At 47.5% G+C, this 17,513-nt stretch overlaps 1 protein-coding gene across 1 annotated transcript in view; it reads right to left on the bottom strand.

The window, feature by feature from the left end:
* LOC141074884 (receptor-type tyrosine-protein phosphatase T-like) overlaps positions 1–17,130 on the bottom strand; it is a 336,227-nt gene extending 319,097 nt beyond the window's left edge. Inside the window, exon 1 of the mRNA XM_073562192.1 lies at positions 16,909–17,130. Within this exon, the coding sequence (XP_073418293.1) occupies positions 16,909–16,993 (85 nt within the window). The 5' untranslated portion in view covers positions 16,994–17,130. The remainder of the gene's footprint in view (positions 1–16,908) is intronic.
* Between the last annotated feature and the right edge of the window lie 383 nt (positions 17,131–17,513).

The raw sequence follows: 17,513 nt of genomic DNA, 5'->3' as shown, positions 1-17,513 counted from the left end.
TGGAAAGGATGTTCCTTAACATATTTCCCAGGAAAATCCATTTCAGTTTTGTTTTTGTATGTTTTTTGATGCACCTGTAAAAATGGCGCAAGACTCTGACAACCTTGTTCACAGCTGTGACCTGGGAGTCAGAAATGCTTCCAGGGGTCTTCCCCATGATGTTCCCATGGCATTTGACCACTGCTGCCATAGATTTCTGACATTTTGATACCCTAAAAGGACCCCCGGGGGGGATCGTGGCAAAAATGCTCGGGTTTCCCTTAGACTTACATTGGACTCGTTGTTCTGGTTGAGTACCGGAGTATTCCAATTTACTCGACCCGAGCATTTTAGTGCTCGCCCATCACTAATCATCATGGAAGGCAACAAAATCAAATTTTGTTCGGCTCCTTCTGGAAAATTCATGATAACGGATTCAAGCTCCTCTCTTCACCAAAAAGGACAAGAGGAAGCTGTCCAGAATTTACTTCAGTTGAGGGCCGTAGTTCCAGTATCCCCCTTGGAAAGAGGAAAAACAACACTATTTTTGTACAGAAGCCAAATCAGGGCATTTTCTACAGCCATAAATCTAAAAGCTCTAAACCAGTTCACCATGTACCAGCATTTCAAAATAGAAACAATAAAAACTTTACTTCCTTTGGTCCAAAAAATAAGGTCATGGCATATTTGGATTTAAAAGACACTTCTGAAATTGAGGATGACTAAGCAGGTGGAAGTATCTGAGGTTCACAACTAATATAAGAAAAAATCTGACACTTTCGTTCAACTTGAGGCCCTACCTCTTGGAATATTGTCAGCTGCAAGACTCTTCAGAAAGGTGATGGCAGAAGTTGTATCCTTCCTGAGGATGCAGGATGTGAATGTTGTTCCCTACTTCCATGATTGCCTCATCACAGGGAAATCTCATCTTATCCTACAAAAAGATATCAAGACATTCATGAAAGTACTGAAAGACTAGGGATAGATCTTGAATTTAGGAAAGTCAGACCTAAATCCATCCCACAGAAAAATATATATGAATTCTTCTGGATTGAAGATAACAGGTTTATCTGCAAGACCAAAAATGAATTTTGTTTTTAAAAAAAAAAAAAAAAAATCTGCTTCTTCTGAAGGAAAAGGGTCTGCTCTATTAGGGAAACAATGTGTAATGACCCCCTGCGCAACCTACCGCAGGGGGCTGCACACTGAAATAGGAGAGATGACTGGGGAATGAAGGTGAACTCACTAGACTGTGCACAGGACCTGTCCCATGTGACTGAGGGGGAGTGGCCGGGGCGGAGCCAGGCACCAAGACCAGTGGGGGACAAAGAAAACCAGAGACATGTCAATGCATGCCGAAGTCAAAACCAAGAGATACGGGAGGTACCTTGGACTGAGATGTAGGGGTAGTCAAGTCAAAGCCAGAGGTCAAAAAGCCAGAATGAGCAGTGTGGTACAATAGGGACAAACTGTAATGGAGTAACAGTAGCCAAGCCAGGAGGTCAAAACCGGAGAACACAATAGTACCAAAACGTGAGACAGAGAACAGAGTGAGCGGACAGACCAGGGCATACACGGGAGGCAATCAAGCAATGCAGTATACAAGCACACCAGGGAGTCAGACACACAGTCAGAACAACAGTATAACTGACAGAGAATCTTAGCTAGGAAGGGGTATATATGTCCTTCCCAGATCCAAAAAGAGGCACACAACATTAACCCCATGACGGCAGGGGTGGAACCCCATCTGTAACCATGACAGTACCCCCCTCTTAATGGGTGGCCTCTGGACCCTCAAGCTTCCCTGGATGTCTGGCATGAAAAGCCCGAACCAGCCGATTGGCATGCACCGAACTGGCCTGGACCCATGACCGATCCACTGGGGCATACCCCTTCCAATGTACTAAATATTGCAGCTTCTGATGCACCCACCTTGAGTCAATTATGCGTCCCCTGTTGTGAGTTCATTTTCCCCTTCACCATTGAGGTCTGATGAACTCCCTCTTCAGGTGAAGGAAGGTAGTGAGGCTGATTACAAAGCACCTGAGCAGAATGATGATGACTGAGTGACTGGAATTGCTGACTGGATATAAGGCAGCCGACACCCTTCTGCCTTGCGGGTGATTTCTCTGAGGGATTCTAGGAGACCAGTCTGATTCCTGCTCCTCAAAAGCCAAGTTTTCTGCTCTGTTTTTTGCATTTGTGTTTTGGTTTTGTTTTGCCTTGTTTTTCTGGATTTCTGCTTTCCCCTTCTGGGTGAGCTGAATTCCTTTCTGCTCTGTCTTCAGAAAATACCTGAGTACTGATATAGTCTTTTTGAAGCCTAGCGTCTTCAGGGCTTTTTTCCCTATCAGTCTGTTGGCTCTTGTTTTTGAGAGGGTTTTGGCGGATTGCAGACAGCAGCTTTTCTATTCTGTCCTATTTAGTTAGCTTGGGCCCCATCATTTGCTCCGCCTATCTTTCTATCTGTGTGAGTGTTTTTTCATCTTGCTTCACCGTCATTATATGTTGGGGGCTGCCTATTGCTTTGGGGTCTGCTCTGGGGCAGCTTAGATTTCCCTTTCTGTCTTTAGGCCATGTAGTTCTCCGGCTGTGATCGAGGGGTCTAGGGCACCGTAGGAACCCCCCACGGCTATTGCTAGTTGTGGTTGTTAGGTTCAGGGGTCTACAATCCGATATCTGCCAACTTCTCTGGTTTTCTGGACTTAGCTAGTATTTCTGTTTTTGCCTCCTACGGTGACTCATTCATAACAGTCCCCACCTCGTACTCCAGCTGCCCAATACCGGAGGGATGTTGGCCGGGGAAGCTTCCTCAACCGCCCCCAATGGTTTTAAGAGAGACCTATGAAAACATCAGATATTTTGAAGGAGTCGGGAAGCTGTAACCTGTATGCCACCAGATTGACTATTTCCATAATCTTGTATGGGCCAATGAACTTAGGGCCTAACTTCATTGAGGGGACCTTAAGTTTGATATTGCGAGTGGATAGCCAAACCCTCTCCCCGACAACAAATGCCAGACCAAATCCTCTCTTCCTGTCTGCAAACCGTTTGTATCTCTCCTGAGTCTTGGAGATATTTCTCTGAACCTCCCTCCACAAAGTTTTCAAACATTGTACAACACTCTCAACCCCTGGACAACCTGAATCCATGAGAGAAAACTCCCCGAAGTGAGGGATAAACCCATAGTTGACCTGAAAGGGAGACTTCCCGGTAGACTGACTCACACGACCGTTAAAAGCAAATTCTGCCATGGGCAACACCTCACACCAGTCCTCCTGTCTGGAAAAGGCCAAACATCTAAGAATTTGCTCTTAAGACTGGCTCGTGCATTCAGTTTGACCGTTAGACTCCGGGTGATAAGCAGAGGAAAATGATAACGTAATCTCCAATTTCTTACATAAAGCCCTCCAACACTTGGCCACAAACTGCACACCCCTGTCAGACACCACTTTAACAGGCACACCATGCCACGTGTTATATAAATAAGTGGGTCAAAGTTTCAGCAGATGGTAGAGCAGGCAGAGGTACAAAATGAGCCTGTTTGATAACCTATCAACCACTGCCCACACCACAGAGTTGCTGCTAGAAAGAGGAAGATTCATTATAAATTCCATGAACAGATGTGTCCATGGTCTATCCGGAATTGTCAAAGGCATCAACTCCCCGGTCGGTCGGCAATGAGAACTCTTCGAATGGGCACAAACCCCACACGCAGATACAAACTTTTTAATATCTGTTGCCATCGAGGTACACCAGAAACCCCTAGCTACTGCTCCACGGGTGGCCAAAACCCCAGGATGGGCACTTAACGCAGAATCATGAAACTCCTGCAGGAGTCTGTGACGGAAACGTTCAGGTACAAACAATTTGCCTGGAGGTTATTTACAGGGGGCCAGTGCCTGGGCCTCTAAAACCACTCTAAGTCAGATGAAGTTTCGGTCACCACCACCCCTGGCTGAAGAATGGAGGATGGAGGCTCTGGAGGAGACACAGGATCAAAACTGTGGGATAAAGTATCTGCCATAACATTTTTAGACCCTGGGCGAAAAGTGATGGTAAATAGAAATCACGAAAAAAAAGCGCCCACCGAGCCTGTCTGGAGGTTAATCTTTTGGCAGACTCGATATTGGCTAAATTTTTGTGATCGGTGATCACAGTTACAGGGTGAACTGCCCCCTCCAAAAAATGCCTCCATTCTTCGAAGGCCAACTTGACCACCAAAAGCTCCGTATTGCCTACATCATAATTTCTCTTGGCAGAAGAGAATTTCATAGAAAAGGCGGCGCAAGGTTTAAGATTAGTAAGGGTGGCAAGACCCTGAGACAAAACTGCCCCCACCCCTACCTCAGAAGCGTCGACCTCTATGATAAAAGGTTTAGATGGATCTGGCTGTACCAACACAGGAGCAGAGTAAAACATTTTTTTAAAGTCAGAAAAGCATTTTCTGCAGGTACAGACCAATTCTTTACATCAGCCCCCTGACGTGTGAGATCAGTCAAGGGCTTAACCACCTGCAAAAAACCCTTAATAAACTTTCTGTAATAATTAGCAAAGCCCAAAAGCCGTTGCGGAATTCCTCTCCAGATACAATCAACTCCAAAAAGGATAATTCTTGTACAAAGAATGAACATTTCTCCAATTTGGCATACAAATGATTTTCCCCGCGTCTCATAAGCACCATACGCATATGGTGCAAGTGAGTTTGACTGTCCATGAAATACACCAGAATGTCATCCAAGTAGATAACCACAAAACGCCCAATTAGATCCGAAAAAATGACATTAATGAAATTCTGGAAAATAGCAGAAGCGTTAGTGAGCCCAAAGGGCATGACCAAGTTTTCAAATAGCCCCTCAGTCGTAAGGAAGGCAGTCTTCCACTCATGCCCTTCCTGGACCCTTATGAGGTTATAGGCCCCTCATAAGTCAAGTTTAGCGAACCATTTGTAAGTTGGTTACATAAATCCAGAATAAGGGAAAGAGGGTATGTGTTTTTCACCGTAATTTTGTTCAGTTCCCGAAAGTCGAGGCACGGCCGTAAACCACCATCTTTTTTTTTTTTTACCAAAAAAACCCCTGCTGCCACAGGTGAGACAGAAGGGCCAATATGCACCTTGTGGAGATCTTGGTAATGTACTTCTTCATGGCTTGGTGCTCAGGCCTGGACAAAATAAATAAACGAGTCTTAGGTAACTTTGCTCCTAGGATCAACTCAATGGTACAATCAGGGCCGTCGTTAGGGGCAGGCAGACCAGGCAGCTGCCTATGGCCCTTGCTCCCCCAGGGGCCCCCAGCTAGCGGCACACCATGCAGCCACTATGGGGCCCGTGAGGCAGGGGGGCCTGCCTGCCGCTAGCGCTGACTCTCTCCGCCGCATTGAATTATACTGGTGTCTGCCAGTACAGTTCACAGCAATGATGGAGGAGAGAGCATCAGATGCTGCTCCCTCTCCCATTATTCCCTGCTCTGCCTCTGACATGGCGGTTGTGTGATGACATCATCGCGCACTCACTGTGTGCCAGGCAGTGCAGCCACTGAGACAGGAGCCGGGAGCTTCACGTGCACAAGGAGAGGTGAGGATTGTGTTTTTTTTTTAATATAACAGTGAGTACTTGACTGTGGGGCCATTCTCGGGGAGGGGGGGAGATGTGGGCTGTGTTATATACTATGGGGGCTACATTATATTCTATGGGTAGGTGGGCTGTATTATATTTTATGGGGGATTACATAATATTCTATGGGGGGCTGTATTAGGTTTTATGAGGGAGGATTGCATCATATTCTTTGATGGGGCTACATAATATTCTATGGGGAGGTAGGCTGTATTCTATTCTATTCGAGGCTATATTATATTCTATGAGGGGCTGTATTATATTCGATGAGGGGTGATTGCATCATACTCTATGAGGGGGCTACATTATACTATATGAGGGGGGCTGCATTATATTCTATGGGGGTTACATAATACTCTGTGGGGTGGTTGCATTATACTCTGTGGGGTGGCTGCATTATACTATATGTGGGCTGCATTATACTGTATCGAGGACTATGGGGAATACATTATACTATATGAAGAACTATGGGGTGCATTATACTATGCGAAGTGAATTGCACTACATGGATGACTATATATACTATATTATACTATATGGAGCACTATGGGTGTCACGCTCGCGCCTTGGTAGGTTGGCGCGAGCCCGGGGGGGTTTTGGCCCCACTGTGCCACAAACCTGACTACCCTGGAAGGGGCATGACTATGACAGCTACCTCAGTCTTTGCTGGAGCCTCTGATGGTGAGGTCAGGCTTGTGTGGTAGGTAGCTGCCAGGTGCCACTTCAGGGTGGTGTCTGGCTGTGGCTGCTGATCTCACTTGGGGACAAGGCACTTAGACAGGTGTGACAGGCAAGCACGGCTGAGACACAGAGCAGGCTGGCACGGCTTGAGACACAGGGCAGGCTGGCACGGCTTGAGACACTGGCAAGCGGGCATGGTTTCGAGACACTGGCCAGCAGACACGGCTTTGAGACACTGGCCAGCGGGCACGGCTTCGAGACACTGGCAAGCGGGCATGGCTTCGAGACACAGGGCAGGCTGGCACAGGAGAGACACAGGGCAGGCTGGCATGGGAGAGACACAGGGCGCTGGCACGGGAGAGACACAGGGCAGGCAGGAGTGGTATATGAAGGAACAGGTTTTGGACCTGTTCACACAAGAGATGCATGTACAGATACAGGCAGGAAGGAGTGGAATATGAAGGAACAGGTTTGGACTTGTTCACACAGGAGGTGCAGGTACGGATACAGGCAGGAGTGCGGAGTAGGCGGAGCCGCAGGAGTGCGGAGTAGGCAGAGCCACAGGTGTGCGGAGTAGGCAGAGCCACAGGAGTGCGGAGTAGGCAGAGCCACAGGAGTGCGGAGTAGGCAGAGCCACAGGAGTGCGGAGTAGGCAGAACTACAGGAGTGCGGAGTAGGCAGAGCCACAGGAGTGCGGAGTAGGCAGAGCCACAGGAGTGCGGAGTAGGCAGAGCCACAGGAGTGCGGAGTAGGCAGAGCCACAGGAGTGCGGAGTAGGCAGAGCCACAGGTGTGCGGAGTAGGCGGAGCCACAGAAGTGCTGAGTAGGCGGAGCCGCAGGTGTGCGGAGTAGGCAGAGCCGCAGAAGCTGCAGCAAGAGGTTCTGCAGCGGCAGGAGCAGAGCCACAAGGTCTGTGGAGAGAAACTGCAGCAAGAGGTTGTGCAGCAGTAGGAGTGGAGCAAAGCTGAACCACAAGGTCTGTGGAGAGAAGCTGCAGCAAGAGGTTCTGCAGCAGCAGGAGCAGAGCACAGGCAGAACAGAGCAGAACCGCTAGAGTACGGAGCACAATCAGACAGGGAGGACATCAGGAAAGACACAGCAGGGAAAGGAACCACAGACAAGGAGACTGACAGACAGAGGTAGGACAGAGTTCAGACAAGACATAGGTGTGAGACAAGGTGTAGGACCAAGGAGACAGATACAAAGCAAGGCTGGACCAAGACAAGACAAGGAGTAATGGAACCAGGACCAGGATATTCTGCCTCCTGGAGGGCGGACAGAGAAGTACAAGGCTAAGTACAGAGACAGGGCTAGGACAAGGCACAGAGACCAGGATATTCTGCCTCCTGGATGGCAGACAGAGTACCAAGCAAGGCAAAGGGAAAAACCTCCAGAGAAGGAGATACACAGGAGATGACCTGGCAGGCTCAGTAGCAAGATACTAACTGAGTTTAGACATTGCGCAGGCAAGGTTCAGTGGGTGGGGCAGCCCTAAATTGTAGAGGGTTCTAGGTAATTGGTCAGGGACACATTAGCCAGGTGCACCCTGACTCCATAAGAAGCAGAGAGTTCAGGCGCCACCCCCCTGTACACACAGCCAGGAAACATGAACACAGCAGGCAGGAGACAAGGCAAGGAGCTGGCAGTAAATAGAATTCACAGCATGGCCTGGAGCAGTGAGCAAGTTGGTGAGTGGGGAATGGGAGGCCATGCAGCGATGCCAGCAGAGTTGTTACAATGAGCAGTGTATTTTAATATATGGAGGACTATGAGGAGGGTATTATACTATATGGAGGACTATGGGGCACATTATATTATATGGAGGACTATGGGTGTGCATTTTACAATATGGAGGACATTGGTGCCTATTATAATATATGAAGGACTATGGGGTGTATTATACTAAACAAGCAAAATGCTGCATATTCATCGAGCGATTGGATTGTTTATGCCGGAACGAAAATCATTGTTTTCATCAACACATCGCCCAGTGAAAACTGCAGATATGCTGTTTATAACATGATATTGTATGGGAACAGATTGATCTAATAGTGATTGTTCTGTTCCCATCATTCTTTCTCAGAGGGTGGAAAGAGGCAGGGAAACAAGTGTTGAACAATTTCAATATTGTTGATCACACTCGTTTAGCGGCCTGAACTCAGCGCACCTAACTACAACCGAAATGCTTCTGTGTGATGTGCAATATGTTAGCATTTGGGGCCCCATTTTCAACTTTGCCTTGGGCCCCTCTTTGCCTAAAACTGGCCCTGGGCAAAATGTAGGGTATATGTGGTGGTAGCGCCTTAGCCTCACTTTCAGAAAACACATCTTCAAAGTCCTTCAGGTACTCCGGAATACCCTCCAGACCAACAGACGACATTGATACAGATTTTAAAGGAGTGACTAATGGCCCTACATTACAATACAAGTCATTAGCCTTACACCCCCACTGGATTATCTCTCCAGTATCCCAATCAATGTTAGGGTTGTGGCGTTGAAGCCAAGGCATCCCTAACACCATACCTGCAGGCAAATTATTTAAAACAAAACAGCTCAACTTTTCCACATGAGCAGAACCCACTCTTAGGGAGAAAACCTCAGTCATGAAACAGATTCCTTCTCACGTGAGAGAGGAGATGAGTCAATGGCCACAATTTTGACTGGAGATTCAAGCCTGACTGTCCCTATCTTATTAAGTGTCACCCCATTAGCATCACTCCGATTGATGGTAGATCCACAGTCAACAAAAGCGGTACACGTAACGGGACTGCCAGCAAGTTCTAACTCCACCTGGAGAAGGATTTTAGCAAGTGAGGAAAAAAGTACCTTGGAGTCTGTGCAACTGTCATGATCCAGGTGGGATCTGACAGTTTAAATGCACAAAGTAACCTTTTTTTTCTGGTGAGCCTTGACCATGTGGAGACCTGTGAGTAATTGCTGCTGGGCCTCACTAAGGTGTGTGAGGAGCTGCATGGTGTTGAAGCAGTTGCAGCCACAATTATCAGGGTCAGGGGCCTTCCCTCTGGCTCAAACCAGAAAATCAAAATTGCGGCTCCGGCAAAGAAGCCCCCTAGAGTCGCTGCTGGAGAGCGGGACTTGTTCATACAGGCGGATGTAACCAGACTGGTGGGAGGAGTTGGTGTCCCCATGGTGCTGTCTGGGGTTCCCCGAGGTGAAGGGGTATGTCCCTGTAGTGAGCAGACTGGTGTTAGAGTCCACGGGGTTTACGCCAAATCTTCCATACCACCGAAGAAGCTGCCCCCTCCTGGTCGTTTGGAGGAAGGCGACCAGGGAGTGTATTTTTTTCCTCCATATTCCAGGGCCTTCCCTCTCTGGTGTGAGCAGCGGGTGCGCTGTGGGGGAGTAGGGACAAATCTCAACCCTCGCCATAAGCCAACCCTGGGAGGCGCAGACCTTGTGGTGTAGAGGGTCGGAGGGTGGTGTTCCCTTGGTGTAAAGCGGGGGTGTGTGTGGTGACACAGGGGTACGCCTCTGTTGTCGATCCTAGAATGAGTTCACCGAAATATGACAAACGAATGTGTGGCAATAAACGTTCAGGTCCGGACCTGTGTGTGAACGAGCATGGGTGGCCACCAAAAAACATCTTGTGGAAGTGTGTTGCGGAGTCTTACCAGCTCATACCGAACATACACATACTGTACTCACACATAGCTTGTTCCCCAGGTCGACACTTTGGACATGAGTGGTGTCTCCAGAACATACTTTGCCAATACCAGCGGTGCGTTTGTCATAAACCTGAATTGCAGGTAGTTGCAGGGGTGAACTCTGGATCTGGGTGTCTCCGCTGTAGGTGGTGCCCTGATGAGGAGTGGTCTTGAGGGTCCAGAGGCCCCTCATTAAGGGGAGGGTACTGTCATGATACAGGTGGGATCTAACAGTTTAAATGCACAAAGTAACCTTTTTTTTCCTTTGGCTGTGTGCCAAAGGTGGTTTTTGCCCCCGGTGGCCATTAGGGTCATTGCACTGTGGTGATTTCAGTTGTAGTTTTCCCCCCGGTAGCCATTAGGGTCATTACACTCTGGTTATCTTAGTTTGTGCACGTAATTATGTTACAGGTGTGATAGCTCTATAAGAGAGTATGAGGTGTGTCAATCACTGTTTGTGATTAGTCCTCAGTTACATGCAAGCCTGGGTGAAGTATGGAGCTCAAGGAGAGTCACGGGCAGCTCAGAGAGAGTGCATTGGTGGAGTCAGCGATGGTGTCTGCAGGGAGGGCTGGCAAGGATTGGTGGAGTCGCAGCGTTGGTGTCAGCAAGGAGTGCCTGCATGGCTTGGTGGATTGGCAGTTGCGGTGAAGAACTGCACTCACAGTGCTGGACTTGGTTGCTGAGCGCTGGACTCAAGCATGCTGGACTTTTTGGCAGAAAAGCTGGACTCATTTGCGGGACTCCGTTTCTGGACAGCTGCATGGAGGTGGTGGACTCTGGTTGCTCCAAGGCTGCACTATGGTGTTGGACCCGGTTGGAGGAAAAGATGCACGCAGGTGGTGGGCTCTGGTGCTAGGAGCGTAAGCAGCAGAGCAAAGCTAAGTGGTGTTTCCCCTGTTTTGTCACTTTTCCTTATGTGTGTTTAGTGCAGTGGTGGGATTAGTTTCCGCACCGACCAATTCCCTAGTGAGGGTTTAGGTGCAGGGCGAGCTAGGGTTAAAAGGTATCCTGATCGTCGCCCGGTGCGGAACCGGCCTAGGGAATGTTAGGAGTGTAGAGACACTGACTCAGGGGAGTGCAGGAGGTCTCCACATCCCTGTTCCCTATCGCAGGGCCAACATTGTTATTGTTACCCAGGTTTTCCCTTATTGTTTAAATTCGCCTTACTGGAGGCAGGGTTTCCAGATTTACGTGTATTACCTAAAGTCGCCTGTTGGAGGCGGCGTATCCAGCTGCACATTATTATTATTTAAATTTGCCCAACTGGAGGCGGTGTATCCAGGGTCACGCATCATCTAAATCCGCCCTGCTGGGGGCGCTGTGTCCAGCCACGCGTGACCGTGACAGCAACCTCCTCGACCATTACCCAGACTTAAGTGTTTCCCAATGTCCTCACTGATGAAGGACAAAAGGAACGGTCCCTTTTCCAATGTCCAGAGGCTCCACAGTAGAAGCATAGTAGGTTGTCTCTGCAGCGTCTTCTCTCTTTATCTTTCAACGAGAAAGCAACAACCTCCATGTGTTCAGGTGTGGACACAGTGTCGCCCAGGTTGAAGTAAAAAGGGGCCTCCTGCTGCATCACTCCTCTAGCACGGAGCCTTCGATCCATGCGAACCGCCTGAGTCACGGTGTCCTCCAAGGTATCAGGGGGAGGATGTAACACCAGAGAGTCCTGTAAACGGTTGGAAAGGCCCGTACGGAACAACCCCTTCAAGGCGTCGTCGTTCCATGATATCTCTGCAGCTCAGCGCCTAAACTCAGAGCAAAACCATTCCACTGAGTGCGTCACCTTTGCTACACTCATCACCATATCCTCAGCCGGACGCACTCTATCAGGCTCATCGTAAATGTGCCCCAGAGCCTCAAAAAACGAACCTACAGACATATGTTCCGGTGCAGAAGACGACAGAAAGCCCATGCCTGCGGAGCCCCCCTTAACAAGGAGATAATAATCCCCACCCTCTGCATTTTGCTCTCTCAGGAGCAGGGACGCAACTCAAAAAACAATTTACACCCCTCTTTGAAAGTTCCAAATAAATTTTTAACCCCGGAAAAATGGTCAGGCAACTTCACCGGAGGTTCCGAAGCTACTAAAGAAACGTCAGTGGTGTCCTCGTCCCGAGCACCCGATGGAACCAAACCCTGAAGGGTGACCGACACATCTCTTTGCACCTGTTGGTGCGACCGAGCCAAAGCTCACTGCTCCATAGACAGCTTCTGCATCATCTGAGTGAGGCTATTCACCTGCTCAGAAAGAGCATGCAGCGAATCCATGACCAGGGGAATAAAAAGGTGCAAATCCCATTTGAATGTTATGGTCAGTTATAATGTAACGACCCCCTGCGCAACCTACCATAGGGCCCTGCACACTGAAATAGGAGAGGTGACTGGGGAATGAAGGTGAACTCACTAGGCTGTGCACAGGACCTGTCCCACGTGAAAGGCACCGGCGGCCAGCAGGGACAAAGAAAACCAGAGATAAGTCAATGAGTGCCGAAGTCAAAACCGAGAGATACAGGAGGTACAGTGGACTGAGACCTAGGGGTAGTCAAGTCGAAGCCAGAGGTCAAAAAGCCAGAACAAGCAGTGCAGTACAATAGGAACAAACTGTAACGGAGTAACATTTGTCAAGCCAGGAGGTCAGAACCGAAGAAGACAATAGTACCATCACGTGAGACAGAGAACAGAATGAGTGGACAGACCAGGTCACACACGGGAGGCAATCAAGCAATGCAGTATACACGCACACCAGGGGGTCAGACACCCAGTCAGAACAACGGTATAACTGACAGAGAATCTTAGCTAGGAAGGGGTTTATATGTCCCTCCCAGATCCAAAAAGAGGCACATAACATTAACCCCATGACGGCAGTGATGGAACCCCATCCGTAACCATGACACAATGTCCATCATACAGACGATAATGGCTTGCATCTTGGCAGTAATCTGGTCCCAATTCCACTCTTGTCCCCTTCACTCCAAAATCTTTAATATCTTTGAGAGGGCTCCAAACTCACCATATTCAAAAATGAGGCTGTCTCCAGAGGCAAGGAAATCTCTAAGCTGATGAGTAAATTTAGTCAACCTAAAGCAAGGACTACAGAGGAACTCGGGTCATTGTGTTGCTGTGATCACATATGTAAGTTTTTGAAAAGCACTTTGGAGGATGTTTTTTTTCAGGATCTATGGCTGCAGGAAAGAAAAAATTATTCATGAGACTACAAAGAATTATGAGCAATTTGGGAGACCTTCAGAAGGTCAAAACCGGTTTGCTGGATCTCATGTTAAGATGCAATCGCTCTATACAGTACAATTGCACTGGCCTTCCTAAAACATCAAGGTAGAACAAGTCAGAAAACTTTAGTTTTATACTCCACATCTTCAGAAGGGCCGAACTAAATATCTTATACCATACTGCAGTGCACGCAAAAGGGAAAATAAATTGTTGCAGACTTTTTAAACCATAAATGCCTGGATCTGGGTGATACAAGAAAGATATATATCTTTGTACCATGTGTACCGTACTCGGGACTCTCAATTCTAAATTTTCTTGGATCTGGGTGAGTAACCATTACATCAGGAAGTGTTCTAATACAGTATATAAGGACCTTCAGAAAAGACTTGTTTGTCACAAGAAACAAGAAAAGTGAAAAATGCATTCTCTTTAAATCCAGGAGACAAGCTGACCACAGTGGCTCTTCTAACCTCATAATGTGACATGTGATGCTTTCCCTGGACTAGTCCTGCCTCTGATCCTCTAAACTCATAGTGTGACATGCGATGGTTAGAGCGCCACTTCCCCCGGACTAGTGTAAGAAGATGAGCCAGGACACTGTCAGTGGTTCCCTGTACACTTTAGGGCCAGAACTATCGGGACTGTCACCACTATTGCCAGGGGGACGATTCTTCTGCATGGGGAGCACCTTTGCACTGGACAGCAGGGGGCATGAGGGAGATAAAAGGGGCTGAGCATGGGAACGGGAGAGATTTGGCGGGAAGGCGACTGGAGAACAAGGAGAAGGTTGACTCCCTCCCCACTGCTCCAACTGCTAACACCTCATCCTTTAGTCCCTTGAGCATTGATTCACCATCGGACTGTGTCTTGACTGAACTTCCCCCGTACGTTCCCATACCATTCAGATCCTTCCTGTCCCCAGTGAAAGATTGTTTTGCTCGCTCTGCTTATAGCGAGTATGTCAGAGGTTCACACGCAACCGCAGTCTGTGGGCCTGCCTGTTGTTCGTGTTCTGCACCATCCCAGGGGATTCAAGGAAAGAGACTGTTCCTGCATTCCATTGTACTCAAACCAAGTGAGTCATCGGCACGGTCGGGAGACAGTGCATTTCATTCCTCCGTAACAGAGCCAGAGACATTGTCCACGATTTACGACGAGATATTCCAGCCTCTACCCAACAAGAACTTCGAGCAATAAGTCACCTCCTTCGTACACCTTTTTCCCCCAAATATTGTGTTTTTGTTCAAATACTGTTGCCTCAGTGCTCCTGCGATACTTCATTTTGTATCTTAACTCCCTGTGCGGAGTACATCTTGTACGTCTACATAACCTGTATAAGTAAATTCTGTTAACCCCTTCTCTGCCTCCGGTTTTTCACTGCATCCCACGAACCCCACTCTAGTACCTTTACACTAGTCCTGACTCGGCTGCTCTAACCTCGTAGTGTGAGGAATAGAATACTGCTTCTCCCGAAATAGTCCTGAGTTGGCTCCTCTAACCTCATGGGGAGACATGTGATGGATAAGGGGTCTCTTACCCCTGACTCGTCATACTATGAGGTTAGAGAATTCAAGACAGGGCAAGTCTAGAGCAAGAGGCCCCCTACCCATCTCATCACCTCATGAGGTTAGAGCGGCTGAGGCAGGACTAGTCCAGTGCAAGCCGCACCCTACCCATCTCATTTCATGAAGATAGAGGAGCTGACATGACATGTGATGGGTAGTGAGAGACTTATCCACAACTAGTCCTGCCTTGGCTTCTCTAACCTCATGCTGGGAATTTGTTACGGGTAGGACACCTGTTCCTTCAGACTAGTCGTGCTTTGGATCCTCTACTCTCATGCTGGGTATTTGTGATGGGTAGGACGCTGCTTCCCTCGGACTAGTCCTGCTCTGGATACTCTACCCTCATGCTGGGACACGTGATGTGGAGACATATAAGGGAAATGATGGAGAGTCTCTCCCACATATTTATAGCACAATTACAGTAACAATGCAGAAGAGTGTGCCAGTGTCCACTTCTCTTATCTCAGCTCAATTATGGGAAGATTTTTTCTTTACACTTACAAAAAGCTTAATCATCAAGTTGGGAAAAGTTCTGCAACTTTCTAAGAGACTTTCAATTCCTCATTATCTACAAAATAAAAAAGTTCTAATGACATTCAGAAACAGAAAACCTGCCCTGATGTTGATGTTGTGTTTTGGAGATGATATACTTTGCCTTTTGACCTCCAAACATGGTGTGTATTGTGGTATCCAAAGAGTTCAATTTTGCTCTCATCTGACCACACTATATTCTCCCAGTATTTCACCATCTTGTCTAAATGTTGTGGAGCAAACTGTAACTGCGCTTGAACATGCTTCTTGCATAGTGAGTGCAAAACGCAAAACAATCTGAGCCAAAGCGGTATGGGTATCTTTGATATGACTGGGAGATTATGTGATTATTACTTAATCACAAGGGAGGCACTGCATTCTTTAAAAGGGACCTACCAAGTGATATGTATCATGACCGTAAGGTAAGTTAGTGTGCAATCATTGGCCACCAAATGCGGCCTCAGTCTGGATAATGAAGGGATTTGTCATGATCATTTGGATTGGCTAATCCTGGATGATGTCAGAACCAAGTTTTTATAATGTTTGATTGATGCACAGCTAGCTCACTATAACCTCTTTCCCCTGATGACATCGCAAGGTGGAACACGTCGGGGAGGCTAATGGTGGCTATCTTTTAGCAGCACGCACTAGCTTTGGACAGTGTTGGCTTATAGGCACCTCACAGGGTAAGGTGCAGTATGTGTCAGCAGATAAGCTGCATGCTTTGCATTCTGATCCAATAAACCAAGGCGATATTGGCAGAGCCATTGATAAAGCGCCTGCTCCTCCGATACAGCGAGCACAACTGAATGTAGGTGCTATAGGAGCCAAATTACATTATTAACAGCCTTACATTATTGTATGTATGACTGTAGCAATCGTCACACTGCACCTTACTGTCAGGTGGCCACTACTGCGACACACAAGCACTTTACTGAACTAATGATTGACCGACCTAATGTAGTGTTGAGGTTTTTTTTTAATTTCTGTGATTTTTGTCTTAATAATTAAAAGTTATGTTTTATTTTGGATCTTTATTTTCCTTCGGCAATTTGGTGCAAGACGTGTTTCTGGCGCCAGCCACATACTTCTATGTATGAGTGTGGTGTGTGGGGAGAAGACCCTAGTCAGGTCCTGCTCAGGGGGCAGCATTATCTCACAGGACGGCCTCATTCCACTTCAGTGCAGGGTCGGCATTTATCATCTACTTGTCCATTCCAGAATCCGGAGAACATTCAGGAAAGAAATGTAGTGGAAATGTTTTACTTGATCCCACCTGTATTTAGGATTCACTCTTGGCTTTGGCTTAAAAGAATAAATGAAGAATACTGAAGTGCAAATGACATAGTGTAGTGTCTGTGTGGAGGATCTACAGCAGTGCTCCCCAACGCCAGTCCTCAAGAGCCACCATCAGATCAGGTTTTAAGGATTTCCTTAGTATCGCCCAGGTGGTGCAATTATTGCCTGGGCAGGTGAGAGGATCTCACCTGTGCAATTTTAAGGGAAATCCTGAAAACATGACCTGTTGGTGGCTCTTGAGGACCGGACTTGGGGAATGCTGATCTACAGCATACGAGAAGCCCAAAGCTGAAGAACGTGACATAAGACCACCGTGAAAACCTGAGAAGATCCCTACCTGCTCCTCCAGTTCCACTGTCATCTCCTAATCCAGAAAGGACCAAACCGATGAGGCTCAGCAGACAAGGCCACATGCGGGACATGATGAGCTGGGCTCGGTCAGCAGTTATGGTCCCAGAGTCTCAGAATTGTGTTCGGTTCATTACTCGGTTCATCAGAGTGAGAGGAAACCAGCTCAGTGATGAGGAGACTGGCGAGCAATGTGCAGCTCTTTTCTTCCTCCTTTGTGGTTTGTCTTCAGCTCTACCACATCTGCCAAAGCCCGGAAACTTTACGAATCAAGAGAATTTACTCCACCTAGACCACGCTCTATTGTGTTCTCAACATCAGTGCGGTTTATGGTTTAATGTCCGCGCACTAACTCGAATGTGAAGACGGTCGATAAAACAAAATCTTACAGAAATAAAATATATCTTATGTTTTCACAGATTATTTCAAGGTGAATTCTGATATTCTAAGGTAAAATATCAGAGTGCGAGACAATGGCTGAGAATTAATCTTATCTCCATTCTTAGAGCCTATATGACAGCACACGTCGTCTCTCCCATCTTATGCTGTAGGATCTGATGTATGTACTCTGTACTGAATTATGTATATATTATA

This window comes from Dendrobates tinctorius, unplaced genomic scaffold (genome assembly GCF_039654945.1).
Source record: "Dendrobates tinctorius isolate UK_male_01 unplaced genomic scaffold, ASM3965494v1 ptg000342l, whole genome shotgun sequence".
In the NCBI taxonomy this organism is placed as follows: Eukaryota; Metazoa; Chordata; class Amphibia; order Anura; family Dendrobatidae; genus Dendrobates; species Dendrobates tinctorius.
This window is presented reverse-complemented; position numbering and strand designations above follow the sequence as displayed.